The 27,641-nt window shown below is 46.1% G+C and overlaps 1 protein-coding gene across 4 annotated transcripts in view; it reads left to right on the forward strand.

Moving 5' to 3' along the window:
- The window catches only part of LOC147894766 (uncharacterized), a 61,958-nt gene that overhangs the window by 22,472 nt on the left and 11,845 nt on the right, over nt 1-27,641 (forward strand). For all 4 annotated transcript variants that reach the window (XM_087385098.1, XM_087385099.1, XM_087385100.1 and 1 more), the window contains exons 3-4: nt 1,945-2,384; nt 2,772-3,084. In XM_087385098.1, the coding sequence (XP_087241224.1) occupies nt 1,945-2,384; nt 2,772-3,084 (753 nt within the window). The remainder of the gene's footprint in view (nt 1-1,944; nt 2,385-2,771; nt 3,085-27,641) is intronic.

The following is a 27,641-nucleotide window of genomic DNA, read 5'->3' on the forward strand; positions in this document are numbered from 1 at the left end:
GACCTCCAGACAGCTTACAGCCAAGTCCGGACAGCAATCGAAAGGTCTCAAGAGAAACATAAAAGAGCTGCAGATAAGCATAGGAGACAGTTAGATCTCAAGGAAGGGGATTGGGTACTTTTGAAGTTTGAAAAACCTAGGCTCCGCAAGTTTAAAGGCAAACAGAAAGTGTATGCAAAGTTATCTCCCAGATACTATGGCCCTTTCAGGGTTACAGAAAGAATAAATGAGGCTGCATACAGATTAGCATTGCCAGAGCATTGGAGGATCCACAATGCATTCCATGTGAGTCTTCTAAAGAAATTCCAGGGACCAGAGCCTACAGAACCAGTATCAGAGGATCCACCAGAAGTGGATGAGCTGGAGGAGGTCCTTCAGCCAGAGCAAATTGTGTACCATACTGTACGTAAAGGCCCTCAAGGTAAGGAGTTTTACAGGTATCTTGTAAATTCAAGAATTATACGGCATTAGATGCCAAGTGGATGGACGAAGACATGTTATCCGACCATCCACAGCTTTTGGATGTTCACAAGGAAGCTTTTCAGTTGAGGTCAACTGAATAGAAGCCGAGGGGATGTCACTACAATGTAAATATCCTAAGTCAAAGTACAGTTGACCATTTATTTGATCATAATTAAAGAGTTTTATATGTGTTAATTATGGTCAAAGAGTTCTTTTAATGGTCAAAGGATTGACTACGGTCAAAGATACTTGACTCTAGTCAAGTAAACCTGACTTCGGTCGGGGAGACTTGGTTTATTACCAAGAGGGTTAACCCCGGTTAACCAAGATGTGCCAACTTCGGTTGGAGAGTTGTGCCAACTTCGGTTGGAGAGACTTGGCTATAATTAAGGCGCCTCGACCCTTGGTCAAAGCTCCTTAATTATAATCAAGAGTGTTGACTCCGGTCAACCAGAGAATAAATATATATTTTTATATTTGTTTAGGTGTGCACATGTGTTCAGTGGGGACGCCCACCGTGACTAGAATTAGTCCACAGTGTGTTATTTGCATGCAAAGCGCTAACAATTAATGGGTGCCATGGTGGTGCGCTTTAATTAAATGTTGCAGGTACTAGGAAGAGTTATTTTTCCTAAGTGCTACGGGAGCCTAACAAGCATCTAGGAGGCGGTTCGTGTGACCAAGTGCTTTGAAGACTCCAGAGTGGCCCTTAGTGGCATGTAATAGGACTTAGTCTAGATTTTAGACAAGTGGCATGTTGCCAATTTGAAATGAGCTTGAAGCTCTTGTAATAAAGGGGATTTTTCACGTTTTGAAAGTGTGTGTACCAGACAGCTCTACAGCTGAACTTTTGTAACAGAGTCTCTTCAAGTGATAAAATACCTTCGGGGGGGTCCAGCCCGACATGTTGTCCTGGGCCCTAGCGTCTCTGTCGAGAGAGAGAGAGAGGGAGAGCAAAAGGGGAAGTGTGCTTGCTGTCTTTTACGAAGGAGGTTCGTAGTGAATCAAAGAGAAATTGCTGTCTTTCAAAGAGCGTGTGGGATTTCAGCATTCCCCTCTAGAGTCTGCTTGGTCGTTTCCCAGTCATGTCAAGGATTTATGTTTAGGTTTAATTTTTGTCAATCTATGTTCTTTTGGGCCACGTTTTGGTTTGTGCAATCTGTAGAAGGACCCCCTCTTCAAAGAAGTGGCTGCAGGTTTTTGGGACTTTGCAAACGTAGTAGAGTGCCTTGTTCCTGGCTGACGATTTATAGATTTGAATGTTTTTGTCCTTTTCCTACTTTTGTTTCATTCTGGATTTTGGTTCTGGATGCATAGGATATTGGAACTTCTGGATTCTTCTCCCTAAGTTCGAGGCTAAACTCTTGCTGTGCTACCTAAAGATCCTTAAGGCCTTCTTGATTGATTCCTTTCTCACACTGGAGCTGTAGTTTTGTTTTACAATGCTAACAGTTGATGTATCTGTGCTTCATGCTATTACAGATGACTTGCATTTTGGTGTTGGAGTAGGCATTGCCATGTTGTTAATCTCTTCCTCCTGCAAAAAAGAAATGGAAAAGTTGGGAAGGGTGTTAAACAATACTGAGGATTTAGTTTTTGATATGAGGAAGGAGCTTGAGTCAAGGAAGACACACATGATGCCACTTCAGGTGGGTGCTCAGAGAAAAAATTATCCTTCAGATAAAACTAATATTGCACCACAGGATATAATGGCCAAGGAATCAAGAAGTCCAAAACTTGAAGGATTTTCTGAAAACGTTTGTGAGGAAGATCTCAGTGATGATGACGACTCTGCCCAAAGTGTCTTAACAGAGGAACATGTTCAGGATGATTGCCACGTGTCTGATCTTGAAGCTGAACTTGAAGCTGAACTTGAGCTCATGGAATTTAACATGCATAGCAGGGATTCTTCAAAACTGCAAGTAAGACATTCAGCAAACTTGCACTTAATTGCAAGGAAGTCACATTATCATAAGATTAAGAAAGGATACCTTTGCATGTCGCACATTATTCAGAAGCTTTGTCCCTATCAAGTGATTCAAATTTACAATTCAAACAGTCCAGAATTGTAATTTTTGCAGAATGCTTCTTAGACTCCTGTTACATCAATGGTTGTGCCTTAGTTTCCCTTCTGAAGCAGACGTACTTTGTATTTAAAAGCTGTGCTTGTTTTGCTCTTTACATAAATGTAAAATATCCACCTTAGTTTTGGAAGTGCTGTTCGGTGTCTAAAAAATTGCTTTACAGGTTTTCTTCAAGCGGTCACTAGATTAATGGATTCTATATCTCTTATGCTCTGTATGATACAGCCATATCCAGAGGACATTGTGCCTGTGATAGATGGTCAGTTGAGTGCAGATAATCCGCCTAAAATTTGCAATTTAGACAATGAGTCTTCCTCGATTTATAAAGAGATGGATATGACAAATTATATGGTATCAGCTGTTGATCTAGAAAGGCGACTTTGGGAAGTTTTACAACAGAGACAGGAGGATCGAATCATGGAAATTGAGAGAACCCTTGAGTTGACAGAAAGAAAACTGTATGTGAAGGACAAGGAGATCCAGTGGTGGAAGGACCATGTGAGATGGCTTACGGAGCTCTCTTTTGGAGAAAATTCAGGCAAGTCCTGACCCAAGTCTTATGAATACATGAAAATGATGCCAAGCTTGACCTGTGGCTTAGTGAGTCAATGATGCATTTTTTTTCCCGGTGTGTGTGTGTGTGTGAAGAGAGAGAGAGAGAGAGAGAGAGAGAGAGAGAGATCTGCTTAGGAAGGGCACATGGCAGTTTCCAGGGAGTGCAAAAAGCAACTCGGATTATTTAGACTAAATAGTCTGAAAAATATAATCAGCCATACATCAGTTTCAGACTCTTTAATGAGTGCTATGCCTTCACGGTATACTGCCCATCTTCCATCCTTCGGCAGCCTTGACCTTGGCTAATTCCGTTGCCTTATTCTTCAATTGAGCGTTGTCTGCCTTATTCTTCAATTGAGCGTTGTCTACCTTATTCTTCAATTGAGCGTTGTCTGCCTTATTCTTCAATTGAGCGTTGTCTACCTTATTCTTCAATTGAGTGTTGTCAAGTCTGGCCTCATGTTCCTTGATCTCTTCCTGGATATCAATTATACTTAGCTTTGTATCAACTCTAGTCACTTCTTTCTTCATTGCTTGTACTTCAGTAGAGACTAGTTGAGGGGTAGGGAAAGAAGCCTTGCAAGCTTTCACTACGTCACCAATGACTGCCTGCTTGTCAGGTCCTTCAAGAACCTGAACTACATCTTTATCTCTCTCACCTCTTGGTATAGATAATAAATATTTTCTTGTTCCAATTTGGTCCTAGCTGCAGCTGTAGAGTATAGGATTAGGCTGTTTGGAGTTGCTCGAGTGGAGGGGGAATTTTGACAAGGGGGTTTCGAGGAAAGGCTAGATCATTCTTCTCTGAGACTATTTTAGGGTTGAGGTGGCATTTTCAGCCTCCACCTTGGATTTTGTTAGCTCTTTTTGAGCTGTTTTTTCTTTCATGCATGTCATGTTGTACTCCCACATTTGAGCTTGCTCTTGCAGCTTTCATTCATACTTAATGAAGTAATCTTTTTTTGAAAAAAAAAAAGGCTAGACCATTCCATGCTGGCCATCTCTAAAGTACCCCAAGGCTGAGACTAATGTCTGAGCTGGACTAGGGGTTCAGCCCAGCTTGGGGTTAGGGGCTAAGAAAAATTACCTGTGACCTTGTACTAAGAAAACCTTGTGAAATGACGAACTTTTAGGCGTTATGTGCAAGAGAGAGTTTATTAACGTCTACAAAAGACCGAATGGTCTATGAGACTGAAAAAACCTAGATACAATGAAAGCTAAGGGTGGGGCCACTAAATGGGCGCCCATACCCAAGGCTGATGTCTGTGACGAGAAACAGAAATAGATACATCGTGTTGTCTCTTCCAAAGAGGGAAAAACCCAAAAAGAGGAAACGACGCGGGGGAGCCCCTGGTCATCTACCAATCGGTCAAGCTATACATCTGAGAGAAAGAAAGTTTATTAAAGTCTTCAGAAGACCGATGGGTCTATGAGAGTGTGAAAATCCTAATACAACAAGCTGTGGTAGTGGAGCGACTAGTCGCTCAAACCATCTCTCTGTATGTGCATACTAGCACCTCTGGTCCCCTCCTGTTGCAAGTGCCATAGAAGAGAATAGAGCTATCCATGCTAGCCTGCTATGCCCCGAGGTGTAATCCCCATATTCCCTAACTCAGTACAGATACGTGATGACTTGAAATGCAGCATGTAGCTGTAAAGGGGGTGACCCGAATGGATACGTGATGACCTGAATGATCTCGTGAGGAACCAATGGCTTACCATGAATCATCCATGATAATATGAGTACCTGTAGCCGCTCCACACGGGCCCACTCTGTATCCGACAAGTCTGGTCCCCAACAAGGGCTGCCGTACATCCTCGCTGGGCAAACCAAGGAGTCAAAAAGCAACCCCTTGGTGCGTGGATCCTGAAAGTGCGAGCGGAAGCACTGCCTCTCTAGTCTAGCCAATGAAGCATACCCTCTGCTCAAGCATGCCTGCATCGTGGGTCTCATAGTGAAGCTGGGTCTGTAAAAGATAACCCCAAGATAAGTGTATGATGAAACTATCTCAACAGGTGACCCCTCAAATGTGAACTGCGCCTGACGCATGATGGCTTGAGATGTATTGAAGATCATGACCTTGGTTTTACCCAGGCTAATCTTCAAATCATGAGACTCACAAAAGGACTATAGTGCATCTAGGTGTCTCTGGAGCCCCTCTACCGAGGAAGACAAGAGAGCCACGTCATCTGCGTAGAGCAATATTTGGATCAGCATGCCCGCAAGAGAGCAACCTACACCCCCCTGTGTCTGCATCACTGTCTCGTCAATGTAGAGGCCAAAGAAGGTAGGCAACAAAGGACACCCTTGTTTGATCCCGATGGTGCTCATGATCTCGTCTGTCCACTTGGATTCTGCTCGAACTCTGCCTGAAACTCTCTCATAAAGTGCCATGACGGCCCAAATGATCTCCTGGTCATAACCCAAGTCCTGTAGGTGCCGTATGAGGCGGGCTCTTGGAACCGTGTCAAATGCCTTACGGAAATCCACAAAGCAACAATAAACCCTCTGCTTCTGTGCCCTTGCCTCCTCGATGATACATCTGAGCGTGAGAATGTGGTCCATGGTTCCATGATCACGTCGGAATTTGGCCTGTCCTGCTGCTCTAAGTCCTCGACACTATGCAAGTCTGCTAACCTCGGAGTCAAGTACTGATGCATAAATCTTGGACATGACATGTCCAATCATAATGGTCCTGTAGTTCTTCGAGCCCATGGGATCCCTTGCCTCGTGGATGGGTGAGATAGTGTTAATGGTCCAAGTGTGTGGAGACCCCAAACAAACAGCTTCATTAAAAAGCTTTGCTAAGATCGGGGCTAGGAGGTTAATCCCATATGCAATGAACTCAGTGCATAAACCCTCATGATTCTTCACTCGGCCATTATGAAGTTTCATTACAGCATCCTTTACTCCTCCTCTAGTGAAGAGGGTGCAGGATGTGGGGCGAGGCATGTGTGAGAGATTAGGGACTGGCTGATTTGGGATGCCATAAAGTGTGCGTGCATAATCAAACCAGATCTGAGTGTCAGTGAGTGGCGGAGGGGACCGTCCTTCTAGAAATCTCCGCCAGAAGTCCTTAGAGTTGTTACTAAACGAAATGTTCAGTAACTCCTCCTTGTTCTGACGAATGAAGTCTAGTTTCTTCCTCCATACTAGTCTATAGTACTCACGTAGCGTATCTGGTGCGCTCGGAAGACTGTTTTTGGTTTCGAATATGAGCTGACGGCGTAGAGCCTTACACTCATCATCATACCAACTATTACAGGGTACGGTCCCAGGGGGGAAAAGCGTGAATGGCAGCCTCGTGTAGTGAGCAAGTGACAAGGGCAGCACGATCCTCTAAAAGAGGTATGAAGTCAATATTAGCGAGAAGTATGTACAGACGGCCAGAGTAAGAAGGTGAGTGATAGGATTCCGAGAAGTTCCTGAACTGACCATAAGGTACCATTACAGTTCTAAATGGTGCAGGATAGGGTCTCGGATATCTGAGTCTCATAGACCCCGCTTCCCTATGTAGGGGAGGGGGTAGGTGCCCTACGGGGGCCTGTAAGAACTCATCCCTCTCGTACCACTGCCCACTTCCCCTCCTTCCGGACCTGGTCCCGCTGCTGCAAAAGAGAGAAATTTTATTAAAAGTCTTCGAAAGACCAAAGGGTCTATGAGATTGAAATGAAACTGCTACAATGAGCTGAGATTGGATCCACTAAGCGGGCATCAATACCCATGACAAATGCAAAAGAAAAACCTGAAGTCATGAACATAACGGCATCTATAAATAGAGAGAGAACTCTCTGGGTGGGGACCAGTAGGGGCATCAACCGTGGGAGGGGGCACCATTGTGTAAGGTGGATGTGGTGGCATGTAGTCCGTGATAGGTCACTGGTGATTGTCAACGTGTGTGGTCTACTATGGTCTCTTGGCTGTAGCCCTACAACGAACAAGTGTCCTATTGGTCGGTGCTGTCTGGTTGGAAAAACTCAGTGATCATACTCTAAGTGGTGTCTGGCTATGTTTCCTGGTCACCCCTACGCTCTTTGAGTAACCGCTTCCTGTGTCGGTGGATAGCCTTATGGATGAAGGGCGCCAAGCATCTCTAAACTGGATAAGACAGGAAATTGGATAAGGATCCAAGATTATCTTAAAAAGGCAGTGATAGCGACCTCTAATCTCGTAGTACACAGGGCTTTTGAATGCGAAATGCTCCTCTGACTCGATCTTTTTGGACTCACACAGAGTGCAGATGCGGCCCTCTTGGGTATGCCCTCTGCCCAACCACTCTCAATATGAAGACGACATGATGAGACTCGGACGTGCCCTATCGATATCCTCAAGGAGTGAGGGAGATGGATCCATGTGTATCATGGTGGGTCAATGAAGCCCTCCACAGAAATTCATAGGGAGTGGTTTCTGTAAAAGTTGAGCTTCACAGGAAGCACACGAGGTGCCAATCAAGTCGCGAATGTGTGTAACTGCAAGAGATCCTCTCGGATGACTTGGTTCACCTCATGATGGGTGAGTGGCATAGAGGGGGTCTTAACACTGTACTGGAAGGGAGGTAGCCTATCTATGTGGAGTCCTAAGCTCTCAAATCATCTGCATGTACGTGTGTACCAGCACCTCTGATCACCCTCTGCTGCTATTGCCATGGAGGAGGATAGGGCCAACCAAGGAAGCCTACATCACCCTGTAGTGTAAGATCCATACTATCTAATGTGGTAAAGATGTGTAATGTCCTGAAATGCTGCATCAAGCTGTAGTGGGGATGCCCCAAACTCAGCCTAAAACTATTTGATGTGGGATTGAAGGCTTACTGTGAATCATCCGTGAAAGCATGAGAACCTGAAGCCTCTCAACACGGACCCAATCCATCTCTGATAGGTCTGGTCCCCAACACAGACTCCCATACGTACTTGCTGTGGTACATACCAAAAAGTCAAAGAGAAGAGTTTTGGTTTGAGGGTCCTGCAATGAGAATGAACTCTCAAGTCTGGCTAGCGCAACGTACCCTCTGTTCAATCAAGCCTATAATGCTGGTCGCATTGAGAAGATCGGGCCAAAGAACAAGACCCCTAGGTATGTGTAGGAAGCAACCACCTCCACTGGCAATTCATCCAAGGTAAAGTGCTCTCTCTGCTGCTGGGGATGTGTTAAAGATCGTAACCTTGGTTTTACCAAGGTTGACCTTCAAGTCATGTGTCTTATAGAAGGTGTAGTGTGCATCTAAGTGCCGTGGGAGACCCTCAGTTGAGGAGGATAGTAAGACCACGTCATCTCATAAAGAAGATCCAGAGCAAAGATCCGTCTAGAGAAAGAAAGAAAGAAAGAAAGAAAGAAAGTCTATTAACGTCCACAGGAGACCAAGCGGTCTATGGGACAACATGAAAGCCATCTAGTACATCAGCTTAGGGAAGGCACAGGGCAGCTCCCAAGGAGTGCAAAAGCAGCTCCATTTATTTAGAGAGTACCTATATTGTAGCCTAGATAAAACATACACACATATATATAGTTGGCCTTACATCAGTTTAAGACTGAGAGCAACCAGCCCCTCCAAGGTTCCCAATAAGAGTCTCAAGTTCATCAATGTAAAGGCCAAACAAGATTGGTGATAGTGGACAACCTTATTTGACACTCATAATCTCCTTCGTCCATCTTGCGCCTGGTCGAACCCTACCCGAGACTCTCTCATAGAGTGCCATGACCGCCCAAGTGATCTCCTGATCGTACCCCAACTCCTGTAGAGATCTGATGAGTCGAGCTTTCAGCACTGTGTTAAAAGCCTTGTGAAATCCACAAAGCAACAATAGACCTTCTGTCTCCGTGCCCTAGCCTCCTCGATGGTTCCCCTACGTGTATGTATATGGTCCATAGTCCCGTGATCGACCCGAAAGCCTACCTGTCCTACTGCTCTAAATCCTTGAAGCTCTACAACCAGGCTAACCTGTGTGTCCAGTACTGATGCATGGATCTTGGACATGACATTTCCAATCAAAATGGTCTTGTAGTTTTCCGTGCTCATGGGATCCCCTGGGGATGATGGTCTTAAGGGTCCAAGTGTGTGGAAAGTGTGTGCAAACTGCTTCATTGAAGAGCTTTGCTAAGATCGGGGCTAGGGCATTTGTCCCGTATGCAATGATTTCAGTGCGTAGTGTCATGTGGAGGCTGATTAGGGACATCATAAAGTGAGTGTGCATAAGAGTGCCAGATTTTGGTGTTCGTGAGAGGGGCTAGGGCTCGCCGCTCTCCAGGAACCTCCGCCAGAAGGCCATTATAAATGACAAGATAATGTATCGTGCCCAATCTAGTAGTGCATGCCTACAAGATGTGACTGATGCCCGTCTGTCTGCGGAAATGCGAGACATCCCAACCTCATTGATATCAACATCTGGTAGTAAGATAGAATCGTTATGAAAATCCAGAAGTGATACCTAGCGTGTACCTATCCTCGCGTTGAAGTCCCCACCAAGATAACTTCCCCACGACACGAAAAATCCATGATGTTCGGGTAGAGGGCTGCATAGGGTGAGGTCTTAGCCTCCTCACATAGGTTTCAGGCAAAATGCGAGGTCTCGAGGGGATCGTGTGACCATGAAGTTGAGGTCGTTGGATCCGAATCCACAAGAACCTGGCATGAGCATTTTGTCTCTCATTGATGATTGGTATAGTACTGCCACCCCTCTTGAGCCTCGAACTCCTCTTGTCTCCCGGGTCTCATCCCGATACGCTGTCTCCCATGTGTACCCATTGGCTATAGGCAAAGGTTGCTCTGGACTCTGATGCGTCTCTATGTATAGGATTCCGAGAAATTCCTTGGAGCTGATCATAAAGTGTTGTTGCAGATCCAAACATTGCAAGTCATGATCTTAGTGATTTGAATCTCATAGACAGCACGCCCCTATGTAGGAGGGCCACTAGATGCCCATGGCCCCTCTCGAACAACCACCCATCTAAGTGGATCTCTGGATGGGTGTGTAAGGCTGAGTGTCTGCGGAGTGCCGCGAGGCAAGCCTTGGCGTCTCTAAAGTGGATGATGAGAGGCTGCTCCCGTTGGGGGTCTCGCCCAATGCGCCCAATCCCGTGCTCTTGAATCCCCAAGGGTGGAGGTTAGGAATCCGATTGCATCATCCAATGGGGTTGTAGCTGTGTTGGCCCTCTGCCGCTGCTCCAAAATGGTGGCTGAAACGGTGGCCTTCATGGGCTCCTGTTTCACAACATCCACCCATTTGGTAGTCTCCTCAATGGCTGACTGCATAGTGGCTATCTGTGCCTCAACTGCCTCTACCGGTGGTCCACTGTGTGGGGTTGTCACCATGGCTGCCATCTCCTTTCGGAGCTGGGATATCTCCTAGCTCAGACTGTGGATGAATGGTCGTGTCCACCTCCCGTGTGCAAAAGCTGTGTATCTCTAGAAGGACACAATCCCAAGAATCTGATGGGATCGTGTGACCATGAAGTGTGTAGGGGTGTTGTGTGAATGGGGGCTGGATAACGGTAGTTGGAAGTGGAGACTGGCGGGGGGACAATTGGAATGTGGGCGTGAGAGACCGACTGAAGAGGGGAACGGTGGCTGAGTGAGAGGTAAAGGTGACAGAGAGGAGGTATATTGTGGGAGAGGGGCATAGTGGGTCGGGCTAAGAGGAGCTCCCCTTGATCCCCACACTGATGGTGGGGCTGGTACAACAAATTATGCTGCTGCCCTTGACACTTCCATACCTAGAGATGGTGGGGCTGTCCCCTCCAAAGATGTTGCAGAAGATGATCCCGAGGATGGTGATGACGGTGATGTAGAGGCTGTTGCCTTCCGCGTGGTGGTGCTGTCAACCTGTAAGCCACTTCTGTTGCTCTCTTCATTCACATCCTCTGCCATGAGTTGCTTTGGTTGTTTCTTCTCTTTTTGGAGTCTCTCTTTCTCCTTATCCCCTTTCGCCATTGTATCCTTCTACTGCTTGCTTTGATTGAGAGAGATTTTTTGCTGAAAAGCTATGGGGGGTGAGAAGGTGTACGGCCTTTCCTACCTTCCATCACATGAGCGGGGATGATGATCCAATGGTTTAGTGGACAGAAGAGGGATTGCTTGAATTGTCCATACAACCTCATGCCAAAGTATTTCCCTTGTAGATACTTTCTTGCCCTTTCTTGGTTGTCTTGGTTTTTTCCTTGTTGTTGCATAGGTACAGAGTCAGCTAGAGTTCCTTTGGGTCCTGCAGGTCCAGAACAGCGGGCTGTGGTTGGGATTGAGGGCAGGCAGTTGCCCTGCACACCGTACTGCAGTCACGAGACCTTTGTCAAGGAAATGCAGGGGCTGGGAGTAGCCCTGCGCACTGTGAATGGGGGCGCACAGGAAAGGGGGGGGACTGGAGCAGCGGAGGCCCTATGGGTGGGTTAGACGGACCTGTACTACAAGAAACAGCACGGGAGCAGAGGCATGCAAATAGAGGCCCAATTGGGGGGTCAGGCAGCCCCGCGCTGCAAGGAGCGGCCCAAGACAGAGGCGGGGAGCCCCGTGTTACAGGGAAGGCCCCATGATGCAGGAAAGAACCCAACCGGGGGGGCGTTGAAGGGAAAATACCCGATGCGGGGGGCGGGGGGCTGCGTGAGAGGGTTAGCATGAGAGAGAGAGAGAGAGAGAGAGAGAGAGAGAGAGAGAGAGAGTCTATTAACGTCCACGGAAGGCCAACAGGTCTATGGGACATTTAAAAAAACAAAAAAAAACCCTCTAGTACATCCTGCTTAGGGAGGGCACATGGCAGCTCCCAGGGAGTGCAAGAAGCAACTCCAATTATTTAGGGTACCTACATTATAGCTTGGGAAAAAGCATAATCAGTCATACATCAGTTTCAGACTGGGAGTCTTTTGGCTTAGATTTAACTCCTAATGATTGCTATGCCTTCATGATACACTGCCCATTTTCCATCCTTCCTAGCAGCCTTGACCTTAGCTAATTCTGTTGCCTTATTTTTCGATTGAGCTCGTGTGAGTTCCTCAGCTATCCACACCTTAGTCCCTTTCAACTTGTAAGATTGTCAAAGAAGCTTGACACGTAGGTCTCGTGAGTTAAGCGTAATGATAGCATGACCTTTAAACTGTGAGATCTGAGTTGCTCTGGCTTCGTCATCATCATCAACATCATCATCCTTGTCAACCGTCGAATCAATGTTAGGCATGGCTGCTTTTGACTTGTGCCAAAGTGTCACTAAAAGAGGAGTCCTCTGTATATCCCCCTACTCTGATTTTTAAGGCATTATCACGTCTAGCTGCATGTTCTTTAATCTCTTCTTGAATATCAGATTTATTTACCTTTGTATCAAACTCCACAATCACTTCTTTCTTAGCGGTCTTCCTTCAGTGTGGACTAGATCTTTGACTGTAGAGATATCTGGGGGGTTAGGGGGGGCCAGCCTTGCAAGCTTTTATGACCTCATCAATTACTACCTGCTTGCCAGGTCCTTCATGAACCTGAATTCTAGCTACTGCATCTGCCAGTTGTATCTTTAACTCTGTTACCAGCTCTTGTAGATAAAAAATCTGTTCATGGTGCTTAATTATGGGTCTGTCCAGGCCTCCTTGTAGGTATGTGTGCGCAAACGGGGAGGGTGTCTTGGCTGTGGTATATCGGCCCTGTGCATATGGATAGGGTGTCATGGCTGCAACTGTGGCATATTGGGCCCTATTGGCTGAGGCTGTTGGATTTGAAGGGGATTTCGTAGAGAGGCTCCGCCATTCCTTGCTCGGCATGTCTGCTGCTACCCCCTGGCTAGTTCAGCCCAACTGGGGGGTTAGTTCTGCCAGTTGCATCTTTAACTCTCTTACCAGCCCTTGTAGATAAAAAATCTGTTCATGGTGCTTAATTATGGGTCTGTCCAGGCCTCCTTGTAGGTATGTGTGCGCAAACGGGGAGGGTGTCTTGGCTGTGGTATATTGGCCTTGTGCATATGGATAGGGTGTCATGGCTGCAACTGTGGCATATTGGGCCCTATTGGCTGAGGCTGTTGGATTTGAAGGGGATTTCGTAGAGAGGCTTGGCCATTCCTTGCTCGGCATGTCTGCTGCTACCCCCTGGCTAGTTCAGCCCAACTGGGGGGTTAGTTCAGCTGGGGGGTTCAGCCCAACTAGGGGTTAGAAAACTTGTTAGGGTTTGCTTGTGGCGGCCTGCGCACCCTGACGGCTAGGGTTTTGCTGGTGGATGGACGAAGTGGTGGTGACTAGGGTTTAGGCTACACTGGGTGGTGTTGGACGGCAACGACGAGCTCAACGATGAGCTAGGTGGTGAGCAGACAAGGTGATGAGATGACTTCGTGAACGACGAAAGACGAGCTGAGGAGCTCACGTACGGCGGGTTGACAATGAACGACGAGAGAGAGAGAGAGAGAGAGAGAGAGAGAGAGAGAGAGAGAGAGCTTATTAAAAGTCTTGAAAGACCAAAGGGTCTATGAGATTGAAAAACTAGATAGAATGAGAGTGGAGCATCTAAACGGGGCATCCACACCCAAGACAAGTGCAACATGAACATAGAAACACCATACATAAATTATTGGGGCCCATGGAGCAGATGGAAGCTGCGGTGTGCCATAATTGCAATGGTCATCTGGGTGTTGGCGGAGAGGTAAGCCCAATAATTTATGTATGGTGTTTCTATGATGTATGAGGCTGCGGTGACATAAAACCCGTGATAGAGCACAGACGATGATCAACATGTGTGGCTTGCTGTGGTCTCCTAGTTGTGGCCCTGCATCAGGCAAGTGCCACTGTCACACCCGTCGGCCATGTCTCTGGTCCTAATGAACATGGAGGCAAGACCCCATAGAGAGATATATATATATATATATTAACATCCACAAGAGACCTCGCGGGTCTATGGGACAAAAAAACACACCAAAATCATCAACATCAGTTAGAGACAGAGTCTTTAGGGGAGTATATCAGCTCAGCTCTAGTTTATTTAGATGCATAACTAGCTACTAATTTTATCTTAGAAAAAATGGCTTGAGCAACATCAGTTTAAGATTGAGAGTCTTTGGATTTAGATTTGAAATCACGGATCAAGGCTTGTCCATCCCTATATACTGCCCATTTTCCATCTTTGCGTGCATCCTTCACTTTAGTAAGTTCAACATTCCTTTGTTTGAGCTGATTCGGGGTAAGCTCCTCAGATATCCATACTCGTGTGTCTTTCAATTTGTTTGTCTGTTGGAGAACTTGACTCTACCTGCCCTCTTTGTGAACTCAACTTGTACTTGTGTTCCCTTCTGAGAGATCCAACTGATGTCAATTTCATCCCATTCTATCTGTGGTATCTCCTTCTTGAGACTTGTGATCTTCTCTTCTACTGTGCATCCCTCCATAAAATTATCGATGGGACATCCCATACAATCCTTTGGCAGCCCCCCTATGCGCAATCTCTTCTTGTTTTTTGCTATGGCTTCCTGCCCTTTTACCTCTGTATATAAGTCTGTTTTGTTGATTTTGTTGTTGGCTAGAATAGCCATCTCTTGCTTGGCTGAGCTGACCTGAGTGGTGATCATCTTTTTGACCGTGGAGACAAGTGTTTGTGCTAGTGGAGATGAGCTGCATTTTTGTAAAACTTCAGCAATGATTTCCTGCTTACCTTCATTGTTTTCCAACTCCTTCACTTTCTTCCCGAGAGCTGCTACTATAAGCTTGAGCTCTCTTACTTCCTATGTTAGGTAGTAGATCTGCTCCTGCGGGTCTGGTCTAGGCCTTCGCTTGAAATGCAATGCATAAGGGCTGGGTGTCGCTGCTACATCGGAATAGGAGGGCTTGCTGAGGGGCCTTGTTGCAAATATCTTCGTCTTCGGAAATTCCATGGTGCCTGCTTTAAATGCAGGAGACCTTTAGCTTGAATTAACCCCCTGAGGCAGAGCCAAGGGATCAGCTCGACCTGGGGGTGGTTCTCCCATGAATTGCTACTACTACAGAGGGCTGGACCAAGTTGGAGCGGAGGTGGAGTGGGTCGGGGCGGAGGTAGAGCGGAGGACTAACGGGGGTGGGGCGGAGGTAGAGCAGGGGTAAAGCGGAGGTGGAGTGGGCTGGAGCGGAAGTGAAGCGGAGGGGGAGCGGTGGACCAGCGGGGCTGGAGCAGAGGGCTAGTGAAGCGGAGGGGGAGCGGTGGACCAGCGGGGCTGGAGCAAAGGGCTAGCGGGGCTGCAGCGGAGGGCTAGCGTGCACAGAGAGAGAGAGAGAGAGAGAGAGAGAGAGAGAGAGAGAGAGAGAGTAAGAATATCCATTGAAAACTAAAAGATGAACGGGATAGGGAAGGCCAATATATAATGGTTATCCAAAAGGAATTTCTAGACCATGTCATTTATCGTATATCTAGATCTTTGTTAGCACTTGGAGCATTACATCGTTGATAGACTTAGTGTCTTGTGATTTGGTTGTAGCTTTGTTTACTGATTATAGATTGAGTCCTTATCGGTAATAGTAGATTTGAAAATCTTTTCCCTCTTTGTTGTTTCTATTGCTTCTCATCTATTTCTTTCCCTAGCCTCCTTGACTTTATGTACTCGGGTGCCCTCTGCTTCAACTCTGTGCAATCCATGCACTTCAACTTATTTGACTGGGTGATCCTGTCTTCATTATTAAAGGACATGATTGCACTATCATTCCCTTGTAGCTCACAATTACTGAAGGTCTACTCCATGCAGTGCTTGCCATTGCTTCCTTGTAGCAAATAGAAGCAATACTTCAAAGAAAAGAAAGACCTCAACTTGCTAGCTTAGTGGCAGGAAGTCTGACAAAGTTCCCCCTCCCTTTTTTTAACAAGAAAAGGACTTGTATTAAGCATGAAAAACCCGCAAGAGCTAGCTTAGAGCGGCAATACATCATGCATGGCATGAACAAAAAAGCCACTCAGAAAGAGTCAATAGATTACCTGAGTACAAACTAGAAAGAAACCAAGGAAGAGGTTGAAAGTGCCACCTCAATCCTACTATAGACTCTGAGAAGCAGGGAGAGCTCCTCCATTCCCTAAAAAGAATAGTCCTCCTAGCAGAGGCTGCTCAGGAGGAACCATGCGTGGTTACCCAACTGGCCATCAAAGTATGTATGGTATTAGTCCAGATATTGACCATGTTGTGAGAGGGATGGACCTGAGATCCATCCAATGCCTCTGTTCATCTGGCTCTCCAGATATGTCACGTTGCAATACTCGCCAGTATCTCCCAAGAGGTATCCACAGAAGCATGCACAGGTCTGAGGGGGGGAAAGGGAATGTCATCCGGAGAGCAATACTCAACTAAGTGTCGTCGACTGAGATAGCCTAAGAAGAGTCCTGCCTCTGAAAGGCGACTTGAGGCCCCAAAAGAGAAAGCCAAGCCATCCATAGAAGGCATCCATAGAAGCATGCACGGGTTTGAAGGGGGGAAAGGGAACGTCATCCAGAGAGCAATACTCAATGAAGTGTCATCGACTAAGATAGCCCAAGAAGATTCCTGCCTCTCAAAGAAGACCTAAGGTCCCGAAAGAGAGCCAAGCCACTAAACCCCAGGTCATATAGAAACGGGAAGGAGCAAATGTATTGAAGATCCGTTCCAAATAACCCTCGTCGGTCTGCAATCCCATAAGCAACGATGATTCAACTCCTCAACTAACCTGCAGCGAGGACAAGTAGAGTTTGTCTTGAACCTGGACCTCCACTGATTCACTGTAGTCCTCCATGAATAGGGCCCCCCAGCGAGAAAAAATATGGGGGAGAAGACTCTAGAAGCGAGGGATTAATCAAGAAGTCTCCAGAAGCTAACGGGTGAGGTTATAAATACACGGGGGTGCTGATTGAGCGTAGAGGGACGTAGAGGGAGGAAGGAGAAAGAGAGGGAGAGGAGAGGAAGGAAGGGTAGGGAGAGGGAGAGGGAGAGGGGAGAGAAGAGGCAGGAAGGGGAGGGAGAGGGGAGAGGAGAGGGAGCAGGGAGGAGACAAAGGAAAGGGAGGTAGGGAACTAGAGATGCAGAAGGAGAGAGCGGGATACTCAAGGAGTGATGTGGAGCAGAGAGCAGGGGCAATTGAGGCGTGATGAGAGAAGGGGCGATTGAGGCGTGATGAGTTAGTTCGCGGGAAATACTTAGGTTAATTCAATCAGGTTATCGATTGAGGAGATGCGCGATTAATTAATTAATAGACAACCAAAAGAATACAATGGTTTTTCTATTGCTGAGGGATTTCTAGAGTGTCCTCCAAATGAGTCTTTGCAAGTCAACGGAAATACGAAAGATCTCCCATTGAGGGGCCGTGGAGGGCCTCCAGCCTGTAGATCCTCTGGAAGCTTTTTGAAAGCTTTCCATGATCCTATAGAGGAGGAAGGGCGCCTCTCCCATTTGGACCACTGCATATAATGGGACTAGCCAAGTAGTTTGCCATGCGCACTAGGTATGCCATCAGTCCACATGATAGGCTGCCTATTAATCTCTTCCAGAGAAGTTGGGGGGACTCTCTAAACTAGTTCCAAGCTTTCAAAACAACTTCCTAAGAGGAGAGGAAGGAGACCTGAGGTTGGCTGAACTAAAAATCTACCTGGTGCTATCTACTCAGTCTCCACGTGAAGAAGGGGACATGACTATATGCATCGAATAAAGAAGTCCTTCCAAGGCTCTTGCCAAGGCATAAGTCCCCTTACCACAAACTTGCAAAGTAAGGCCTTGCACTGCAAGTCTAGGTCTATGAGATTGAGAACCCCTTCCTTTATGCAAAGGATCAAGGTCTCCCAAGCCACCCTGGCTATAGAGTTTGTGGTGCCATCTAGCCCATTCCACAAAAAGTCCTTATAGTCCTTTTGAGCTGAGTAATCCAATCCCTAGAGTAGAGCAAACACACGAAGCCGTGGCCAATAAAACCTTGTTGCAACCACTACCCTAGAGACCAGGTCCAGTATGGCTGAACTCCAAAAAAGGAGTTTCCTCCTGATGCTCTCCAACCTGTCTGTGTGTCATGAATGAGGTCTGGAAGAAAGTGTCTGCGTGTCATGAATGAGGTGTGGAAGAAAGTGTTGCAATCGTAAACTAATTGCTTTTGCCAGAATTTTATATATGGTGCCCAAGAGAGTGATAGGCCTCCATTGTGACGCCAAATTTCTGCAATACTCTTTTGGAATGAGATAGATGGTGTCACCAATTGGTATTTCTCCCAAGAAATAGCGAGGAGTCTTTATCAAATTGACAATAGTCAAAGAAAGTTGACTTTGGTTAACTAGAATAAGTTTTACTATTTCTACTTTTGCTTTGCATTGGTAAAAGAGAACTGTGGGGACACTCACAAGGAACTAGGATTAGTCCAAGGACTAGGAATGCATGCATTTCGGTAACCTTTAACGGGTTAAAATGTTCATGTTTTGTATGACTTGAAAGTGCAAAAGAGCTTGCAAATGATGGAGCAAATGCTAAAAAGTAGGTCCCACAAGGCCAAAAAGAACCAAGGAGATGGCACCATTAAGAAGACCCCAGGACGTTCTAGGAAAGGCTTAAAAAGAAGCCCCATGGTGGGCAAAAAGCAAGAACCTTATTTTTGTGAAAAATAGCTATTAAAAGCGGATCTAGCTTTTTGCTAGCCCAAGTCTATAAAAGAAGAGCCTCAGGGCTCCCAGATCGTGGAAGAGTTGTACTTAGCCTAATGCCGTGCCGTAGTCTCTAAGAAAAAGGGGGAACCCCTCCATTCCCTAAGGAATATAACCCTCTTGGCTGAGGCTGCACGTGACATGTCCCTAGCACTCCTGAAACCTCTGATCTGCAAGCAAACACAAGAACACACACAACATGAGAAAATTGAGCAGGCTGCTCACCACCCAACCATGACATCTGCGGGATGTGACCCCGAATCAGGAGATGTCCCCTCCGAGCCATGAGCTGAGCTACTGGCACGAACTCCCAACTAGACCCTAACTAGCCTGGTGTCCGATACCATTAGGTGGCGTTGTGAAGCCTGGGATCTGTTGCTGGGCCTTGGGCTACGCTATGATGCAGGCGAGCGTCCGCGACTCAATCCAGGATCAGACCTAGCACTTGGGAACGAAACTTGCTCCCATCGGCTCCCTGAGAACTGAACCTCTGGGCCCCTTTTATAGACTCGGGCCCCAAGCGCCAAAAATAGTGAAGACCTCTAACTAGTTCGTACCCTTGCCACTCAACCCGAGAATCAAGCCTGCCTAGCTCTAAGCCTCCCCAGGCTACTTGAGCTAGTCTTGTGTACCCAGTACACGTCGGATACCAATCCGTGCACATGACATACTTCCCCTCCTCTAAGAACTCACTCCTGAGTTCGCTAAGAAACCCGGGAATGTCCTCTGGAGGTTCTATAATGTCTCCCATGTTGCAGCCTCCTCAACACGATCCTTCCACTGGATCTTGTATTCCGTGATAGTTCTATTACGAATCTGTCTTTCACGAAATTCAAGAATACACTCAAGTTCGTGTGGAATAAAAGTCAAATCTGTAACTTCTATTATTTCTTGAGGAGAAACAAGTTGATCATCCACACCCAATACTTCTTTAAGTCTACTGACATGAAAGGCTGGATGTACTTTAACATTAGGAGGCAATTCTAGTCGATATGCAACTGGTCCAATTCTTTTAATAACCTTGAACGGACCACAGTATCTGGGGGATAACTTCGGAACCAAACCAGTACTTAGGCTCTTGTATTCCTTGGAAATTCGCAAATATACCATCGTTCCTTCAGAGAACTCTCTAGGTGAACGATGTCTATTAGGATAAAATCTATCCCGATCTTGGGCACTTCTAATAGACTCCTTGGCAAACTGCAACATTTCCTGCATATCTAGCAAGAAGGTCTTTGCAACATCATTTTGGATTCCCTTTAACCCAACCATAACTAGCGACTTAGGTTGAAACCCATACATAAGCATAAAAGGACTGTAACCAGTACTCGAATGCTTTGCACTGTTATAAGCAAATTCTATCATAGGTAGATAATCTTCCCATGAAGACTGTCTCTTAGAAACATATGCCCGAAGCATATCTTCAACCAATTGGTTGACCTTCTGTGTACTACCATTAGTTTGTGCATGATCTGAAGAACTCATACTTAAAGTAGTTTCTAACTTCTCAAAAACAAGTGTCCAAAAGTTACTTGTAAACTTCGAGTCCCTGTCACTGACTATGTCGGAGGGCAAACTATACAGCTTAAACAAGTGGTCCACAAACTCGTGAGCCAGCTGAACAGCTGAAATAGTTGTTCTATTAGGTAAGAATCTAGCCATTTTTGTCAGACGGTCAACTATGACCCAAATGGAGTCATGACCCTTGCGCGTTCAAGGCAAACCAGTAATAAAATCCATGGAAATACTTTCCCATTTATTACCTGGAATCTGCAATGGTTGTAATAAACCCGCGCTTCTAAGGCGTTCTGCCTTAGTAACCTGACAAACCCGGCAATCTACCACATCTATACACATTCTCCATGTAGAGTCTTTCTTCTTTCTTAAGAGGACAGGTGCTCCCCAAGGTGATTTACTCGGGCTAATATAGCCCATATTCAAATAATCCTGTAGCTGTGAAGCTAACTCATCCTCCTCAAGCTGGCTCATCCTATAAGGTGGAACTCTCTGATCTACAAGCAAACACAAGAACACACATGCAACGTGAGGAAACTGAGCAGGCTGCTCACCACCCAACCATGACATCTACAGGATGTGACCCCGAATCAGGAGATGTCCCCTCCGAGCCACGAGCTGAGCTACTGGCACGAACTACCAACCAGACCCTAACCAGCCTGGTGTCCCATACCACTAGGTGGCGCTGTGAAGCTTGGGATCTGCTGCTGGGCCTTGGGCTACGCTATGATGCAGGCGCGCGTCCGCGACTCAGACCTAGCACTTGGGAACGAAACTTGCTCCCATCAGCTCCCTGAGAACTGAACCTCTGGGCCCCTTTTATAGACTCAAGCCCCAAGCGCCAAAAATAGCGAAGACCTCTAACTAGTTCGTACCCTTGCCACTCAACCCGAGAATCAAGCCTGCCTAGCTCTAAGCCTCCCCAGGCTACCTGAGCTAGTCTTGTGTACCCAGTACACGTCGGATACCAATCCGTGCACATGACAGCACGGGAAGAACCCTGCATGCTTGCCCAACTAGCCACCAGTATGTGAACTATGTCAGCCTAAATATTGGCTAGGGTGCATGAGGGATGGATTTGAGATCCGTCTAAGGACTCTCTACATCTAGCCCTCCAAATCTGCCCAGTAGTGATGCTAGCCAGTATTTCCCAAGCGGTATACCCATTAGCATGCACTGGTCTATAGTGGGAGATAGGCACATCCTCCAGAGAGCAAGTCTCGACTAGGTGACGTTGAATCAACATGGCCCAAGAAGCATCCTGCCACTCATAAACCAAGCCACTGATCCCCACGTTATGAAGAAACGAGAAGGAGCAGAAGTACTGAGGACCCTAGCAATTCCCATCCAATTGGCTGTCGCATGCTTGCAGTCCCATAGACAATGATGAATCGACTCATCAAATGATGCCTCTTGGAAAAGAACGCCTCTAGAATTGGCACACACTCAAACATTGCATGTCCTATTAATGTTATTTCCACCAATAGAGTAATATGCGCTCATATTCATAGATTACCACTCCAGAAAGGTTTAGTGTAATTAGAAAGTTCAGAGTACTTGCGAGATACTTGTAAATCACTCTCACTTCAAGATCGAGAGCATGAGAAGTGATACAGGAGGGGAGTACATGCTTGGATATCAAGGAAGAATTGCAGGTAGCATGAGACAATGCGTCACCTTACATACCTCAGTATAATAGAACAGCTCAAAGGAAACACTGGCTATTTAGGGAGATGGCCAGATGCAATGTGACAGAGAAACATAAATCTAAAGGGTTTTGGGTTGCTTTGTACAAATAATGGAACCTGTTTTGTCGGTCTTTATGGATATATCATGTTTACGGGGGGTGAAAAAAACTGGCCGTGATACAAGAGGGGAGTACCTGCTTGGTAATCAAGGAAGAATTGCAGGTAGCATGGGATAATGTGTCACATTACACACTAGCTGTGATACAGGAAGGGAGTACATACAGGAAGGGATAATGTGTCACCATACACACCTCAATATAATAGAATAGACATTTAGTGAGATGGCCAGATGCAACTGACAGAGAAACATAAGTCTAAAGGTTTTGGCCTGCTTTGTACAAGAAATGGAATCTGTTCTGTCAATCTTTATGGATATATCATATTTATGGGGGGCAGGGAAGGGGGGGGGAGACTAGCTGTAAATATAGCAGCACACATGATTGACAGTTATTCTGCAAAGGCTGTGGGAGGAGGCTTGAAACGGTCGTAAACCAAGTGTAGGACACATGGGAGTTTTTCGGTGTATTGTTGATTCACATGCACTAAAAGAGAAGAGAAGAGAGCTTGACAGTTATCCTACAAAGGATATGAAAAACATTGACACCTTGGGAGGAGGCTTGGAACGGTCGTAAACCAATCGTAGGACACATGGGAGTTTTTGGGTGTATTGTTGATGCACATGCACTAAAAAAGAAGAGAAGAGAGCTTGCTGACAAAGATATCAAAGGCAGATCCATGGGAAACAGTTGATCACACAAGGGGCTACAGAGTCTACAAGTTTGAAAAAAGGAAATAATGATCAGACATTCTGTTGTGTTTCCAGAAAACAAAAGTCCCTTTGATAACAGACTTGGATGTTCTCAGTCAATTGGAGGGAAAAATGAGCAGCAGCCACAGGGTGAAGATTTGGAGAATAATCCAGATAAAGCAGCTCTGAAGATGCTATAACTGAAATGTTTGACCAGCTCAGCTTTGATGATCGAGTGATGGAGAAGAAATTGAACACCCAGCTGTCATTGAAGAGCAGCCAAAGCAAAAGACACCCAGAAAACATGGTACATGAAAACCATGGAAGACTTCACATTGGAGCAGATTCCTCAGAGCAGACACAAAAGCCTTACCATGTCAGGGCAAAATTGAAGGTGCTTTTAATAATTCAGCCTTCACATGCAAGATCATGGTGGGCAAGAGCCAAAAAATAGCCTTGAACATGGTAAAAGGGACGATCTTGAGGCTAAGAGAGAGCAAAATGTTACATCCTTGAGCCTTCAGTAACAGGCTTACAGCACTGTATGTGAAATGATTACAAATTCTGAGAGAAATTGAGGGAACACAGTATTATTAGGACATGTAAGGCTGTAAATATGAAGAGAGGCTCCAGACTTGCAGACAACAAACTGCCAGTCGTTGCACACTTAAGTTCATATTCATCTGGCAGCAATTCATGACTAGAGTTCCATGTATAGTGAATACATAGGTTATGCAGATGCACAGGAAAATGACATGAGTATTAAGGACGTTCATGTCATGTGCACGGATTGGTATATGACGTGTACCGGGGTACACAAGACTAGCTCAGGTAGCCTGGGAGGCTCAGGGCTAGGCAGGCTTGATTCTTGGGTTGAGTGGCAAGGGTACAAACCAGATTTGGGTCTTCGCTATTTTTGGCGCATTCGGGCCAAGCCTATAAATGAGTCGTGGACGCATGCCTGCTCTTAGTGTAGCCCAAGGCCCAGCAGCAAATCCAAGGCCTCTAGGAGCCACCTTGTGGTATGGGACACCAGGCTGGACAGGATCTGGTTGGGAGTTCGTGCCAATAGCTCAGCTCGTGGCTTGGAGGGGAAATCTCCTGATTCGGGATTGTATCTCGTAGGTGTCATGGTTGGGTGGTGAGCAACCTGCTCAGATTCCTCATGTTTGGTGTTTTCTTGTGTTTGCTTGCAGGTCAGAGGTTTCAGGAGTGTTGGGGTCGTGTCAGTTGGTATCAGAGCCAACTCTTGAGGTATGAATCTCTGTTGTTGTGAGAGAGATAGGACGTGATTTCCTCCAGGTATGAATCGAATTCGAAATTTCAGGTGATACCTTGCAAGTGCTTGTTGATTCGACAGTTAGGGTTGTTGATTGCCTGGATTGTGATAGAAGGAAGGCGAGAGAGAGAAGAGGTGAATTCGCTGTTAGTTGTTGAGGGTCTAAGAAGACAGAGAGATGTAGTTAGGGTGGAGTGGTGAGGATCTCATGGCGGGAGTATAAGCACAAGAAGAGCTGCGATAGGAGGAGCGCAAGGCTGTGGCGGAATCCAAGGAACACCGAGCACCCCACTGGCTGCATGAAATTCGAGTTGGCATGAGGAAGGAGAGCGAGGAGAGGTGCGCAATAGAGCTAAGCATGGTCGTGGCTGAGCTGTATTCGGGGGGCTTGGAAGTTTAAAAAAGCACCAGCCCTTCCAAGTTAGGAGGATGGGCTTTTGTCAAACTCTAATTCCTAATCTAACCTCTACTGCAGATCACGGGAGCAGCACCATGATTCTCCTCCCAGCCAATTCTTGCTAAGGCTCACAAGCGAGGCAGAGAGCTACGTTACCAAAATCCACGTGAATCAAATCCTTCTCTTCTCTCTCTAGCCTTAGCAAACCCCGAATCCCTAGATAGATCTAGATGCCACATGTCATCCATATAGGGCCTTCCTAATGCAACATTTCACCCCTCTCTTGGGATGCATTTAATTCCTTGCCCCTAGGCACAATCTTAGCACTAGGCCCTTGGTCTCAGATCTATCTAGTATGGTGCTATCAGCCCTCACCTAGGACCTTGACATTAAATCCCTCCCGATCATTTACATGAAGCGCAAACACATATATTACAGAGATAGATCCTATAAGGGAAATGTCGACTGATTCTTCCGAGGTCATGCTACCTCGGCTAGAGCGTAACATTCCTTCCCTCTTCAGCATCAGCGTCCTCGATGATAAAGTCTGGGAACACTCTCCGCAACTGATATACGGACTCCCAAGTAGCTTCGGATAGAGGCTGACCATGCCATGCAACCAACACCGTGGGTATCTTTCGATTTTGTATTTGCATTGTTCCTCGGTCCAGGATTCTTGTTGGTTTGCGCCTTGCAATATCCTCTATCTCCTGAAACAAAACCACACCTTCGATTAGTGAGTCGCCTGTATGTAAAAATTTCTTTAAACGTGAAACATGAAAAACCGGGTGCACCTTACACCCCTGTGGCAATTCTAATTTATAGGCTACACTACCTATTCTCTTTAGAATTATCCACGGCCCACAGTATCGAGGTGATAACTTAGCACACTCTCCTGAAGTCAACGACTTCGAGTGCGAAGGAATTCTGAGAAAAACTTTTTCTCCTTCTTCAAATACTCTTATAGACCGATTTTCATCCGCATACACCTTGGCTCTATCCATAGCCTGGCGGATATTAGCTCTCGCAAGTGCTAGCATCTCCCGCATCTGAACTACAAAGTTCGCGGCACTAGGCACTTTGTGAGGTACTCCAACTATAGTTGGATTAGCTGGTCTATAACCATAGTTCAGTTCAAACGGACTGAACCCAGTAGATGAATGTTTCCTATCATTGTAGGCAAACTCCAACAATGGCAACCACTTGTCCCATGTATGTTGCCTCAATGACACATATGCCCTCAGCATATCCTCTAAAGTTTGGTTGACTCTCTCCGTCTGACCATCCGTCTCAGGATGATCCCCACTACTCATTCCTAACTCAGTCCTCAGTGTCTCGAATACCGCTGTCCAGAAATGACCGGTAAATCTGACATCTCGGTCTGACACTATGGATCTAGGTAATCCATGCAGACGGAATATATGTCTAATGAACAAATCCACCACTTGCGGGGCACTAACAGACTCTCTAGTCGGAATGAAGTGAGCCATCTTGGTTAGAGGATCAACCACCACAAGGATAGAATTATATCCTCCTTGTGTTGCAGGTAGCCCTACAATAAAGTCCATGGAAATGCTCTCCCACTTACTTAGTGGTATTTCCAAGGGCTGTAAAAGTCCGGGTGGCTTCACCCGCTCGGCCTTACTTACCTGACACGAGAAACACCGTGTCACATATTCATGAATATGCTTTTTCATCTTTGGCCAAAAGAAATCTCGCTTCACGAGATCATATGTCTTCTCGACACCTGGATGTCCCGCACACGGGCTATCATGGCATTGTCGAATGACTCTCTGCCTGAGATCATTCTGACCAGGTACTACAACCTTGCCATTTCTGACTAGCATACCATCCCTTATGGTATATCTTGCATAAGTTTGGCCTTTTCTGGATGCCAGGTCATCCTTTTCATTTTCCCCGGGTTTTAACACATGAGCCTTAGGCCATAAGCTCTGGACAAACTCGTTCACCTTTTGAGTTTCTCTGATCTCGGTCATTAGAGCACTCTCTAATACCGTGAAACTCAGGTTGTGCATAATGCGAGACAACGCATCAGCTACCTTATTGTCTTTTCCTCTTCGGTACCGAATCGTTAGATTAAACTCTTGCATGAGCTCTGCCCACCTAGCTTGGCGGCCCCTCAAGTCAGGCTATTTACAAAAATGTTTCAAAGTATCATGATCCACATCCACATAAAACTCTGAACCATACAGATAATGCCTCCATGTTTTCAAAGCATGGATAACAGCATACAACTCCAATTCATGAGTTGGCCAATTCCTTTGAGAGGGAGAAAGCTTCTTGCTTTCAAAGGCTACTGGCCTTCCCTCTTGAAGGAGGACTGCTCCTACCGCAATTCATGAGTTGGCCAATTCCTTTGAGAGGGAGAAAGCTTCTTGCTTTCAAAGGCTACTGGCCTTCCCTCTTGAAGGAGGACTGCTCCTACCGCAATGCCACTTGCATCGGTTTCTAGGAACAACGGTTTCTGGGGATCAACTATTTTTAACACCGGTCCTGAGACCACAGCTTGTTTTAGGGTGTTAAAACTTTCCTGTTGATTCTGTCCCCAAACAAAAGGTACTTTATCTGAGGTCAGATCAGTCAATGGCGATACTATTCCGGAATATCCTTTGATATGCCTTCTATAAAACTGGACAAATCCCAAGAATGATCGCAATGCGGTCAGACTCTGAGGGATTGGCCAAGTTAGTATCGCAGCCACTTTCTTCGGATCCATTTCTACCCCCTGTGGAGTAATTATGAACCCTAAATACTCAAGCCTAACCATACACAGTATAGTTTTCTTTTTATTCACATAAAGACTGGCTTTCCTCAAAGTACTGAACACTATTCTTAAGTGTTCACGATGCTCAGTAACACTTTTACTGAATATCAAGATATCGTCAATAAAATGTACTACGAACTTCCCGATATACGGACGTAGTAAATCGTTCATAAGCATGACGAAGGTCGCTGGAGCATTGGTAAGTCCAAAGGGCATTACCAAAAACTCATAATGACCAAACCTGCTTCTAAAAGCGGTTTTATGCACATCCTCGGCTCTAATCCGGATCTGATGGTAGCCGCACTTAAGATCTATCTTGCTGAAAATCACGGCTCCATGTAGTGCATCTAGCAAATCATCAATCCGAGCCATCGGATACCTGTGCTTAACAGTGATATTATTCAATGCTCTGTAATCTATACAGAGGCGAAACGTATCATCCTTTTTCCTCTTTAATATCACTGGTGAAGCAAAAGGTGAGAAACTTGGCTGAATCTGCCCCAACTTG

The sequence above is a fragment of the Dipteris shenzhenensis genome, chromosome 14, assembly GCF_047967505.1.
Source record: "Dipteris shenzhenensis isolate YYH24624 ecotype China chromosome 14, Dip_SZ_1.0, whole genome shotgun sequence".
In the NCBI taxonomy this organism is placed as follows: Eukaryota; Viridiplantae; Streptophyta; class Polypodiopsida; order Gleicheniales; family Dipteridaceae; genus Dipteris; species Dipteris shenzhenensis.